The 12077-nt window shown below is 42.8% G+C and overlaps 1 protein-coding gene and 1 long non-coding RNA gene across 3 annotated transcripts in view; one reads left to right on the top strand and one right to left on the bottom strand.

The window, feature by feature from the left end:
- The window catches only part of LOC109313396, a 12571-nt gene extending 12179 nt beyond the window's left edge, over positions 1-392 (bottom strand). Inside the window, exon 1 of the long non-coding RNA XR_002102038.1 lies at positions 204-392. This is a non-coding gene — a long non-coding RNA (uncharacterized LOC109313396). The remainder of the gene's footprint in view (positions 1-203) is intronic.
- TEX10 (testis expressed 10) overlaps positions 1-12077 on the top strand; it is a 112398-nt gene that overhangs the window by 70523 nt on the left and 29798 nt on the right. For both annotated transcript variants that reach the window (XM_019539917.1, XM_019539927.1), the window contains one exon: positions 400-533. In XM_019539917.1, coding sequence (XP_019395462.1) covers positions 400-533 — 134 coding nt within the window. The remainder of the gene's footprint in view (positions 1-399; positions 534-12077) is intronic.

Here is a 12077-nt window from a genome sequence, read left to right as displayed (position 1 = left end):
ATACAAATTAAAGCTTGATAGCAACCAGTTATTAAGTTGGTACATATTTTTGAGGCCTAACTTTATAGCTGGTTAGAGCTTTTTATGGTGTGATAGCTGTTTTGCACATGTAGCTGGTCTCAAAGTAACTGCGCAGTTAACCAGTTAATTGCACATTACCTGTTACATGTAGAGGGGGCCCTTAGATTTTACCTTTACCTTACCTCTTACTGCATTCTCAGGTATTCTCTTTTTTGAACTCAAACTTCATTTTGCTATCCTTTCTTTACAGTATTAACTGAGACGTATCAGAATTATTGAAAAATAAATATTCTGTTAATACAAAAGAATTTTTTCTTCAGTTGTCCTAGTAAAGTGGAACAGTACATGATAAACTGGTTTATTCTTCCTTTTTCCTAGGGTTTTCAAGAGAGGAATTGATGAGCCTTCAGAGCATTAGAGGAAAACCTCACATTAGCCAGACACAACTTTCACCTGTTCGTCTCTATCTGACTGATTTGGACCAGTTTTTACACCACTGGAGTGTGACAGAGGTAATACTAGTTCTAAGAGACAGCATACAAACCCCAGAATTCATAATTCCTCCTCTTTATCCATTGGTATCAGAAAGCTGTCATAAGTTGAAAAGAGCTCAAAATATTATTGCTGCTAGATTTGTTTATGGCCATTCCAGAGCCCTTTGACAGTATATTGGGGGAAGCTGATTTAAAAGGCAATTGTTCAGTAATAAACCTATTTTGGGCAAGAGGTAGATAAGTCTCAGTGGAAAATTCTTAAACATTAATTAGATTAGGACTTGGAATTAATTGTTGGCTGCCAAAGGAGAAGAAATTATTTGCAAAAACTAATTTTGAAAGATTTTTCTTGAAAGTAAATTCTGCTGTTGAAGAGCACCCTTATTAAACACAAGAAGTAAGATTGAACTGATACTACAAATACTTAAGAACAATTTCTTCTGTTCATCCACTCAGTTTACTTGAATTAGCAGTTTTCTAGTAGTACTGTGAATTCTGTGCCTGTCTCTGATCATGCTGAGGTTTGCTCAGTTTAGATTTACCCTAGGTGCTAGAAGAATGTGAAGCTAGCAGATTTTATTTTAAACAAATAAGAGGATTTTATTTTAAGCTAATAAGAGAGATTAAATGTATTTCATCTTTGGGATACATACTTCAGTTTTGATCTAGTCATACTTAACAATGAGATGACAGCTATGACAACAGAAGCAATTGTAGACAGCTGTTGTAATTAAGTACGTAGATTGTTTTCAATATTGGCAATCCATTTTGCTTAAAGGTAGAGGTATATTGGGCTCCTTCTGTTCCCACAATCAAGCATAGAATAATACATAAAGTTAAGTGATGTTACCTAATAAGTGCACTGATAAATCTGTATCTGCATCAGTGTGTGTGCATACATTTATAAACTAGACTAAGCACTCTAAGCAACCTATACAAAATTTTTTGTTGGAAAAAATTATTTAATTTTTTATTAATGAATCCAACTTGAAAAATAAATTTAAGATTTTAAAAATTCATCCAATCCCCTAAAATACACATAAGATCTTTATCTTTCATCAACAGTGTTCCTTTAATATAAAGTCTTGTCTTCTTTTCTTCTCTTCCTTTCAGTCTCTGACAATTTCTTTTATAATTCAATCTACATTAAGCTTTTGCGTTTCTTCATCTTTATATATTAATTCATCCCCTCTTTTTCCTCAGAACTCTGCATATTATAACTTTCACTATCTTCTTCTCATCTTTGCTTTTAAGTTTTAAATTTATTTCAAATTTGTTCTTCAGTGTTAGCCTGTACATGGAACTTGCACTTACCTTCAATATTTAGAAAAGTTTCTTCAACTTTCTGGTTTAGAAGCAGAAAACTTTTTTCTTCGCAAGTTCCAGAAATTTGCACCAGCTTTCTAAGCTAGTGTCTTTTTTCCTTTTCCCTTGTAGAACATTGACTTGACTGGCAGGTGACAGAACAAGGAGCAATGATGTCAAGTTGCAGCAAGGGAAGTTTGGGTTAGACATTAAGAAAAACTTTCTCACAAGGAAGGTAGTAAAACACTGGAACAGGTTACACAGAGAGGTTGTGGAATCTCCATCTTTTGGATTAAGACCTGGCTAGACAAAGCATTGGCTGGGATGATGTACTTTGGGATGGCCCTGCTTTGAGCAGGGGGTTGAACTAGATGACTTTCTGAGGTCCCTTCCAACCATAATTTTCTTTGATTTTTTTGAACTTTAGTAATGCAAATGTTTTTAAACCAGTCAGTGATTTTTTGGGGTGTCACTTTTTTTCCAGGCTTTTGCAGGGGTACTTCTGGCAGCCACGAGAATATGACCAGTCAATTCCTTATGACTCTTAGGTTGCAAAGTTCTTAACAAGGTTCAATGAGAACACTAAGGTGTTATCTAATAACTGACATTTTACTTCTCTCACCATGTCTCCAACCTTCTTTCAGCACCCTGTGATTCTAAGACATGTCTGCCATATGTGGTAGAATTCTCCCAGCTGATGATACTGCCTCCAGCATTTGCCTATTCCTGTACTATAAATATGTTTAATTTTAAGTGGGGTGAGATACCATCATGTAAGATTTTAAAATTTTTTACTAGTAATGTTTAAGTGATACTGTAGCTGTGATGGTCCAGAAAGTATGAAAGAAACAAGAATCTGTGTGTGTGGGGGGGGGTCATCTTTTAATAGACCAGCTGCGTGTTTGGCAGCAGTAGGAAACAAGCATGCAGCAGTAAGAATCTTCCTGAGAGGGAGTGTACTAGTGTTCTAATGTATAGACATCTCTCCCTTGCTCCCCACACATTTTCTAGAACAGGATCCTGCTGGTCTGGGGGAAGCTTGGAGAACAGCAGCAGGTCTCATCTTGAGCACTGGGAGAGTCCAGACACAGGAAAATGGCCCTGTAGATTTCCCAGACTGTGATCCCCTGGACCTGCAGGTAGACTTTTAGCCAAATTCAAAAAGGGATTGGACAGATTCTTGGAGGAAAGATGCATTGGTAACTATTGTGCGTGGGAGTTAGGGATTCAGCCTCTGAATCAGAACTTCTGAGACCTTAAATGCTGGAGGCAGCAAGTGAAAGAGGAACAGCGAGGGGGAAAAACCCTAATTATACACCGTTCATTCTGACTTTCAGCATCCACTCTGCCACTGTGTGTGACACAGGATACTAGGCAAGGTTGACTTCTGGTCTGACCCAGTAAATGACCGTTCTTATGGACTCCTCCCATAGGGGAAGCTGCCATTAGCCTTCTCACATGCTCAGAAGTCCAGCTGCCAGTAGATATCTCCTTGGAGAAAAGATATTCAGGATTTTTCTCCCAGAGCAAAAATGGCTGCTCCAGAAGAAAATCTGGGAACAACCAATGTTAAATCATTCCCAGAAGAGTTTTTCTCTTGAGACAACAGACATCTGTACAATTTACCCTTCTGGAAGAAGCCACAATGCAGTCCTACAGCATCCCCAGTTGCTTTGTTCCTTCTCCGCCCCTCCCCCAACACACACACACATACTCCTTGTCCTCCCTGACAGTCAGTGTGTTGCTCTCTGGACTCTGCTGATCCAGCTGAGCAGGAAACAAAACACCCCCCTTTCACAATCCCCACATTGTGCTTCAGGGAGATGCAGGCAGTATGGGTCAGCCGGTCAGGGTTTTCCTCTGTATGCTGCCATTCTGTCTCCAGGCTGGGTTCCCCCTGGTCCGGAGAAGGCTTTGCAAGGGGAAAAGGGCAGCAGCAGCGAAACTCCTCCCCTGATTGGGAGAAGTTGAGCTGTAAGAAAATGGCTTCCTACCTTCCCCTGGGGACTGCGGTCTGGGGAAGGCATAAAGAAAGCTTCTGCTTGAATTCTCCTGAGTACCAGGGATCCTGGTTTTCTGTGATAAAAAAACTGCAAATTCTCTGATAAAAACCCCAAAATCCATGATTAAAATTAAAGGCCCTCCATAGCTGCTGCCCCCTTGCCCTGTCGGAGGGGGCCCCCAGCTGCCAGCACTATGGGACCAGGGACCCAAGTCCACAGTTCCCTGCCCCCAACAGAAGGCAGCTGCAGCAGGAGCATAGAGCCAGCTCCCTCACTGCTGCTGCTGCTGCTGGCTTGGGCAGGGACGGGGCTGGCTCGTGGCGGCCACACGTGCTCCCAGATCTGTAGAGTGGGCAGGCTGTGGGCTTGAGCTCCCTCCCTGCTTCCCCCCTATGGGGCCGCTGTAGCCCTGCAGGCAAGACCTGGCGTGGCTGGGAACAGCGGGGCCATGCTGGGGATCTCCTTTCCCCACCGTTGCGCCTCCTCTGCCTGCTGCTGCTCTGAGTGGTGGAGCCGCACATTGCTTCCCTCACTGTAGCCCCGCATGCAGGAGGCACATCGCTGGGACAGTGCAAAGCAAGCAGTGGCTAGGAGATCCCTGCGTGGCTCTCTGTTCCTAGCTGTACTTGGTCGTGGGGAGGGGAGCAGGACGGCAGGGATCTGGAGGAAAGTGAGCCTGACCTAGGCCTTGGAACTGACTAAAAGCAGCAGGTTTTGCCTTTCCCCTTCTGCCTCCCTCTTCCCCCTGCCCCTCTGGGCAGGGTTGGGGCTTTCCTGCCCTTTTTGCAAACAGCTCTTGCAGGCTGGAACTCAGCCAGCCTGCAGAGTTCTCTGATAAAACCAGGAAATCTGTGGTTTTCTCCGTTTTTTCCTGGGAAATGGAAAATCCGGCTCCCTGCTGATTACGGAGTTGTCGAGCATATGGGTCTTTGTTGCAGTGAGCGAAACTCTCTCAGGAGAGATCTTAACGATGTCAAAGTAGAAGATCTTTCTCATGAATGGGGTACGTTTACTTCTTGAGAAACTTCATTGGACACCTTTGTGTTGGCAATTTCTGCTAGGGGAAAGCCTAAGTCTATCCCATCTTGCAGTTGGTCCAATAGATATTACCCAGAAAAATCTTTATCTTTTTTTCTGCTTTACAGATAGGTATGGGAGGACCATTGTTCCAGATGGTCTCCTGTTCTTCAGCACTAAATTCTGATGCAATTTCAAATAGCTCATTTTGTCATAAACCATGTTTTTTATTCTATAGTGCTACTTTAAAATTGCTATATGTAATACAGTAGTTTTCATAGATTTCATAGACATTAGAGGCTGGAAGGGACCTTGTGAGAGATTCCAGCCCCCCTGCCAGAGGCAGGAAGTCTGCAGTGATCAGATGATCCCAGCAAAATAAACATCCAAATGCCTTTTGAATGAGTCCAGAATAGGTGCTTGCACCACCTCTTGAGGGAGTCTGTTCCAGACCTTGGACACTTGGACTGTAAAGAAGTTTTTCCTTATATTGAATCTGAATCGGCCTTCTAGAAGTTTGTGGCCATTAGGCCTAGTTATCCCTTGGGGACACCTGGTGAACAACTGTTCTCCCAGATCCTGATTCACCCCCTTTATATTCTTATAGGCAGCCACCAAGTCCCCCCTGAGCCTTCTCTTGGCCAGGCGGAAGAGTCCTATGTCCTTCAGCCTCTCCTCGTAAGGCTTGCTCTCTTGGCATTTGATCATATGGGTGGCTGTCCTCTGGATTCTCTCGAGCTTATCCACATCCCTCCTGAAGTGGGGGGCCCAAAACTGGATGCAGTACTCCAGCTGCAGCCTCACTTAGGCTGAGTAAAGTGGGAGGATGATGTCACTGGGCTCAGGTTCATCCTGTGGTCAATCAAGACCTCCAGGTCTCTTTCGGTTGTGGTGCTAGTGAGCGTAGCACCACCAAGCCTATAAGTATGATGCTGGTTTTTCCTCCCAAGGCGCAGTACCCTGCATTTCTCTGCATTGAATGCCATCAGGTTTTGGTCTGCCCACTTCACAAGCGTCCAGGTCAGCCTGTATCCCCAGCCTGTCCTCCAGCATGACCGCCTTCCCCCATAGTTTAGTGTCATCCGCAAACCTTTCCAGTCCTTATCTGATGCCCGAATCCAGGTCATTAATGAAGATATTGAAGAGTACTGGCCTGAGCCGTGAGGGACTCCACTGGTAACCTTGTGCCTCGTTGATTTGTTCCCATTGGCTAAGTACCCTTTGGGTCCAACCCAGGAGCCAGTTCCCCAGCCATTGGACGGTGACATGGTTGAGGCCACAGTTCCCCAGCTTGGTTGTGAGGACATCGTGGGAGAGCAAGTCAAAGACCTTCTTAAAGTCCAGATAAATGACATTAACCTAGTCTCCCTTGTCTAGGGAATGCGTCACCTGGTCATAGAAGGAGTTGAGGTTGGTCAGGCAGTAATAAACCATTCCAGTAATAAAACCATGTTGGCTGGCGTTCAGTAGCCTGGTGCAGATGGATCCCTTGATAATTTTCTCCAAGATCTTTCCAGGGATGGACATCAAACTGATAGGTCTGTAATTCCCTGGATCTTCTTTCTTCTCTTTCTTGAAGATTGGGACCATGTTGGCTCTTTTCCAGTCTTCCAGTACATCATCCAAGGGCCATGAGCTTTCAAATATCTTGGCCATAGAGCATGCTATGATGTTCGCCAGCTCTTTTAAGACTCAGGTGTAATCCATCCAGGCCCGCAGACTTATGGATGTCAAGCCTCTCAAAGTGTTCTCTCATTTGATCTATGTCAATTGTGGGCCCATCTCCTGAGCCCCATCTCCTTTCAGACTTCCTAAAGTCATAGAATGCTTTTATATCACTTCTTCCATAGAAGCCCTACCACTATCCTAAAGATTGACACTGAGCCAGGCAACCTGGCTCAGCAATGGTGGCACACTACCTTCCAGCCTGCTTCACCATAACTCTCTGCAGAACTCCTGATGACCTGTTGTGAAAACCCAAGGTTGTGTGTAACACAATTTGAGAGCCAACTATGTAACACAGACTATTGCCTGTGTGTTTCATAGGTGTGATCAGTTTTTTTTTAATTCTGTTAAATTTTTACTGAGGTTTACCTTTCTTTGGGAGTGTGTTGAAAAGTGTCTCAATTGCACATACTGGAAAAATGGGATTTTAAGGTCTCCTGCCGTACATTTGCATTTCTTCAAAAGATCTGAATATATTTTTGAACAGTTGTCCAAAATTTATTATACTGATCTGTTCCTAGGTATTGAAGCTTTCTAATAAACTATTAGGATTAAATTCAATATTATTATGTATAGGTGCTAAGAGTGGTGGATATGAGCCTATTTTCTTGTGTGTGTTATTCCACATTTTTTATTTTTGTTTTTGTAAAGGGGTGCTTATAATTTGGCCTGGAAGATTTTAGTTATGATAATATATTAAGTTTCACTGTTGGATAGAAGCTCTGAAGCACGAGATTACTAGATTCTTTCTGTCTGGGAGATTTTTTTTTTCCTTTTAGACCCAACACAGGGATACCAAACACTTAAATGCATGTATTGTATACACTGATTATACCTCAGGGAACACACCTCCTTTTCATATAGTCTGTTTCATAAATTTGTCAAGCTCCCTTTTGAATTGGCTTGGGTTCCTTGCCCCCTTTAGTTTTATTCAGAAAACAATTTCAGAACTTTATCCCTTTGATTGTTAGAAACCATGTTCTAATTATCTGTGTAAATTTTTTTTGTGACCAGCTTGTAGCCCTGGTGCCTCTGCTTAGTAACTCTCAAGAGGCTGTGCCTCTCATTGTGTGTTTCAAGTGGTGCTTTTAATTTTATTCAGCTGTTTTTTCACAAAAGCCATTCAGGGTGACCACGATATGCAGGCCATTTAACAATGGAGGTTTAACATTGGAGGTTCACTGAAGAACCCAAAACAGTAAGGGGGAAATAGCCCCAGGTTTTGGAGGTTGAGAGGGTAAAAAAAAATTAAAATCCTGGCTTGGAGAAGGGCAGCATCTTTTCTTAATGTCTACTTTTGATGCAGTGAGCAAAACTAATTTCCATGAAGGGGGAAGAAAAAAACTGGAATCATGGTGACCATTGTCTAAGGAGATGATTGGATGTTGTCAAATACAGTTCTCTGAAGTTTTTCAGAAAAATGTTTTTGTGTAAAGACTCCAAAGAGAAAAGGTGCTTCCTGAGGTATGTAGTTTCCTGTGAAGGCTTGGCCTATAATAAAAAAAAAAAATGTGGCTTTTGAAGGACCTAAGCTTTCATGAGACACTGCAGCTATTTCCTACTCAAAGATGTTTATTTTTGTGGGAAAACTGGAAGTTTTGGAGGGCTACTTCCCCAAATTGGATAAAAGAATCCATATTTTAACCTGTGAGCCGTGCATCTTCACACACTTCATTAATGTCTGCAAGCAGATGTTTCCTCTTTATCTGCCATTCTATTTATGCTTGTTTCATCAGTTTCTAAACAGGTACGGTAGTCTCCTGCAGGAGTGGGCAAAATAAAGCCTGCGGGCTGGATTCACTCTGCCAAGGCATTTTATCCACCCTGCAGTGAGGCTGGAGCAGTGCAGTGGCTGGACCCTGGGGTGGCTCCTTCCGGCTCCTGCTGTTGGACTTGGCCCCCCTGCCCAGGCACTTTGTCCTGTCTGCTTGCACCCGTAGCCAGGAGTGAGACCTGTGCGGGCAGGGTGTACAGCCAAGTGGATGGGATGGGGCCGTGGGCAGGGAGCAGCATCCGGGAGTGAGATGGGCAGGTAGGGCTGGGGATTGGAATCCCGGCGTGGTAACAGTATGGGGCCAGGCCTGGGGCAGAGCCACAATCTGCTGCCAGCATGTCCCTGCAGCGGGTGCCAATTCCACGGGTAGGGGTGTGCGGGGAGTAGATTGCGGCTCTGCCCCAGTCCCTGGCCCTATGCTGTCACTGTCCTGGAATCCCGATCTCTGTTCAACTGCCAGCCCTGCCCACACATGCCGCACCCAGATGCTGCTTCCCCCTCCCCCACCCTCAGCCCCGTCCCATCTGCTCAGCTGCATGTCTTGCCTGCATGGGTCCTAGCCATCTCCTTGGAGACCCTGGGATCGCTAGGTGGTGACAGCATGGGCCCTGGGCCTGTGGCCTGGGACCCAGGGCAGAGCCATGATCCACTCAGCACACGCCCTGCCCACAGAACCACATGCAGGGAGCGGATCACAGATCATGGCTCTGCCCCGGGCCCAGCCCCGCACTCCTACCACCCTGTGATCCTGATCCCAGCCCCGACCCTGGTCCTCCTTTTGGATGCTGCTCCCCGCTGGCCCACAACCCCATCCCAGCTAACTGACCACGTGCAGGGGCCACTTGGGGAGTTATGGTGAGCTACTGTTGGGGGCAGTACTGATCCAGCCTGTCACAGCTCACTAAAACTCCTAAAGTGGTCCTCCAGCCAAAATAATTGCTCACCCCTGGTCTACAGGGTATCAAGGATTACAATAATAGGTGTTTAAAGACCAGTGGCTGTTTTTTTTTCTTATGTGGATTTTCTCTAGTTTATGAATTGCCTCCAAAACATGAAAATTCTATAAAGAACCAATACATAAGAGACATGAATGGAATTGATCAAGAAGGGGGTGATGCATGCCAAAGCTAAAAAAAAAAAAAAAAAAAATCTGATCTAGTTTTTGACAGAAAAGTGGGTACTCAATGAAATAAACCATGAAATTGTCTCCTTTCTATGGAAAATGTTGATGTTTTTCTTAGATAACTAAAAATCTGATTAACTAAATTTTAAAGGCTTCAGACAAAAAACAAAAATTTGCTTTGGGGAATACCATTCCCATGTCTCAAAGTCTGGGTACCTTGTGTCCCATTCCTCATGGTGGGCTAGAGGGGATGCACCATGTTCATATGAATCCCATGGTTCACTGCAGTATTTCAGCAAGTGGGCAGACCACTTTCACTTCATGGGAAATGTAGTCTAGTTAAGGAAGCCTGTCCCAGGGATAAGAGTAATGGCATGAACCAATCCAAACTACAGTTCCTGTGAGGCCTCATGATCACGTTTCCTCATGTAAATATTTGCTTTTATTGGAGAGGTGTGTTTTTTCTCTGCTGAAAAGGTCGAGTTTACTTCAGAATAATAATAAGCCCTATCCATCTCCAAAGGACAGTGCTGTTTTTGGTGGAAGCAAATGATAGATGAATTGGTGATGAGGGAAGGGAGGAGCATATTCCAGCATGGTCTGTTGAATAATGAGCCTTCTGAGCCTTTTATGATAGTTAATATTTATTTATTTATTATATAGTTATTAAATTTATATGTGACCTTCCCAAAAAAGACTCAAGGCTGCTTGCAGTAAGGAAGCAAAGAAATTGTTAAAACAAGAGAACAAACCAGCTTATAAAAGCAAGTCAAATATGTGGGATATAAACATAGTAATAACAACAACAACATTAACAGTATCCCAGTTTCTCCTTGCTTGCTCTAAACACTTATCAAATAGGCTTCTTTAACATTTTGATTACGCTAGCTTTGTCTAGGGCTCTGTGGTGATACCCTCATGTTATTTAAAATACTTGGGCAAATATTTAGTATTTTTAATACAAGGCACACTAGCCTCCAGTAATTGGAATAAAGCAGCTCTTAGACTTCTAGATTTTCTGGAGAATTGAATTGCAAATATTAGAGAGCTATAAGTTTTGGGACTTCTTTAAGGGGAAAAAACATTAAGAATGGAAATAAATGAGAAACTGAAGGTATTGGACACTTAGTACACTTACCTGTTTGTATGTCTTCCAAATCCAGTGGAAGGTCATCTCAGCTTTTTTGGTATTTGAAGTGTAGGGCATCTATTTGGTACAATCATAAATCCAGACTATTCATTTGAGATGAACTGAAAATATATAAATAACAGATTCAGCAGAATGCGAGCCATACATCTGGATAAGGCAGTTGTAAAAAGAAAAAGGGTAATTTCAGGGCCGGATAATTCAGTTAAAATGTGCTAGAATTCCTTATCTTGTAATCATTAGCTTTGTTTGCACGTGGTCATGAACAGTAAGTGGAAAAAGAGGTAGAAAATTTAGTGCTTCTAAATGAGGGGTGGCCAACCTGCGGGTCCGGAGCCACATGCGGCTCTTCAGAAGTTAATATGCGTCTCTTTGAATCTTTGCGCAAGCACTTCCATTTGGAAGCTGGTCACTGTGTGCTGTGCAGAGATTCAAGGAGATGCATATTTAACTTCTGAAGAGTCGCATGTGGCTCTGGACCTGCAGGTTGGCCACCAAATTGTTTATAATGGTTTCAAACAGAACAAAGTTTCAGAAGGGTTTTGGTCCTGCTTTTTAATGCTTCTATCCTGAATAAAATTCAGCAAATTAATCCTGGAATACTAGTCAGTACAAAGCCATGTAAATATTCAGTGAAGGCTTTTTAGTGAGTCTATGATTTAATTTTGGGAACAGTATATAAGAAGGGTTATACACTTGCTTTATGTCCATCATACCAGCATAATATTGGTGTTGGAGGATTTGCAGATTACAGGTAACCTGGTGGAGCCAGCAGTGAGCACACCACCTCCATAGGTCCCACAGGGCCGCACAGGATATTAGCAGCAGGACAGGGAATTCAGCTCAGGTCTCCCGGGTCCCGAGCCAACATCCTTACCACTAAGCCAACCTTCCTCCCCATTTAAGATGGTAACTTTTTTTTTTTTTATATATAAAGATGTTTGTTATTTTGGGGTGAATGTGTAGTTTTATGTTCATACTCAGTTACAAAAGTTTATAAATGCAGAAGGTTTAGCTAACATTTTTAGCAACTTATACTTAAAATGATAGCTACAATTTTATTAAAGCCAGTTGTTTAAGATTGTCTCCCTACGGCTGAAACAGATGAGACTCCTGAATAAATTATTGCGGCTTACAGCAACAGGAGTAAGTTCAGGTTTTGTTCATATTAACTAGGCACATAATGTGTGTCAAGTAATACTGTTCCATTCCTCTGTAATTGAATTGCCCTGTCAGTGTCAAATGGAATAATAATAATGGAAAAACAGTTTATTAAAGGCAGCAATGTGTATGTGATGATTTTTGTGCAGTGAATTTAATGTCTAATGGTGTGGTGTCAAGAGATTTCTACATAAAGGTCAGTCCACTTTTTTTTTTTTTTTTAATTCTGCTTGAAGCCTGGATTCTATAACAGTTATCTTATTTGATTGCTACAGTATACCAATAACCTGACCTGCATAAGGCATAT

This window comes from Crocodylus porosus, unplaced genomic scaffold (genome assembly GCF_001723895.1).
Source record: "Crocodylus porosus isolate Cpor-Errol unplaced genomic scaffold, CroPor_comp1, whole genome shotgun sequence".
Lineage (NCBI taxonomy): Eukaryota > Metazoa > Chordata > Crocodylia > Crocodylidae > Crocodylus > Crocodylus porosus.
The sequence above is the reverse complement of the archived record's forward strand: the minus strand, read 5'-3'. Positions and strand labels throughout refer to the sequence as shown.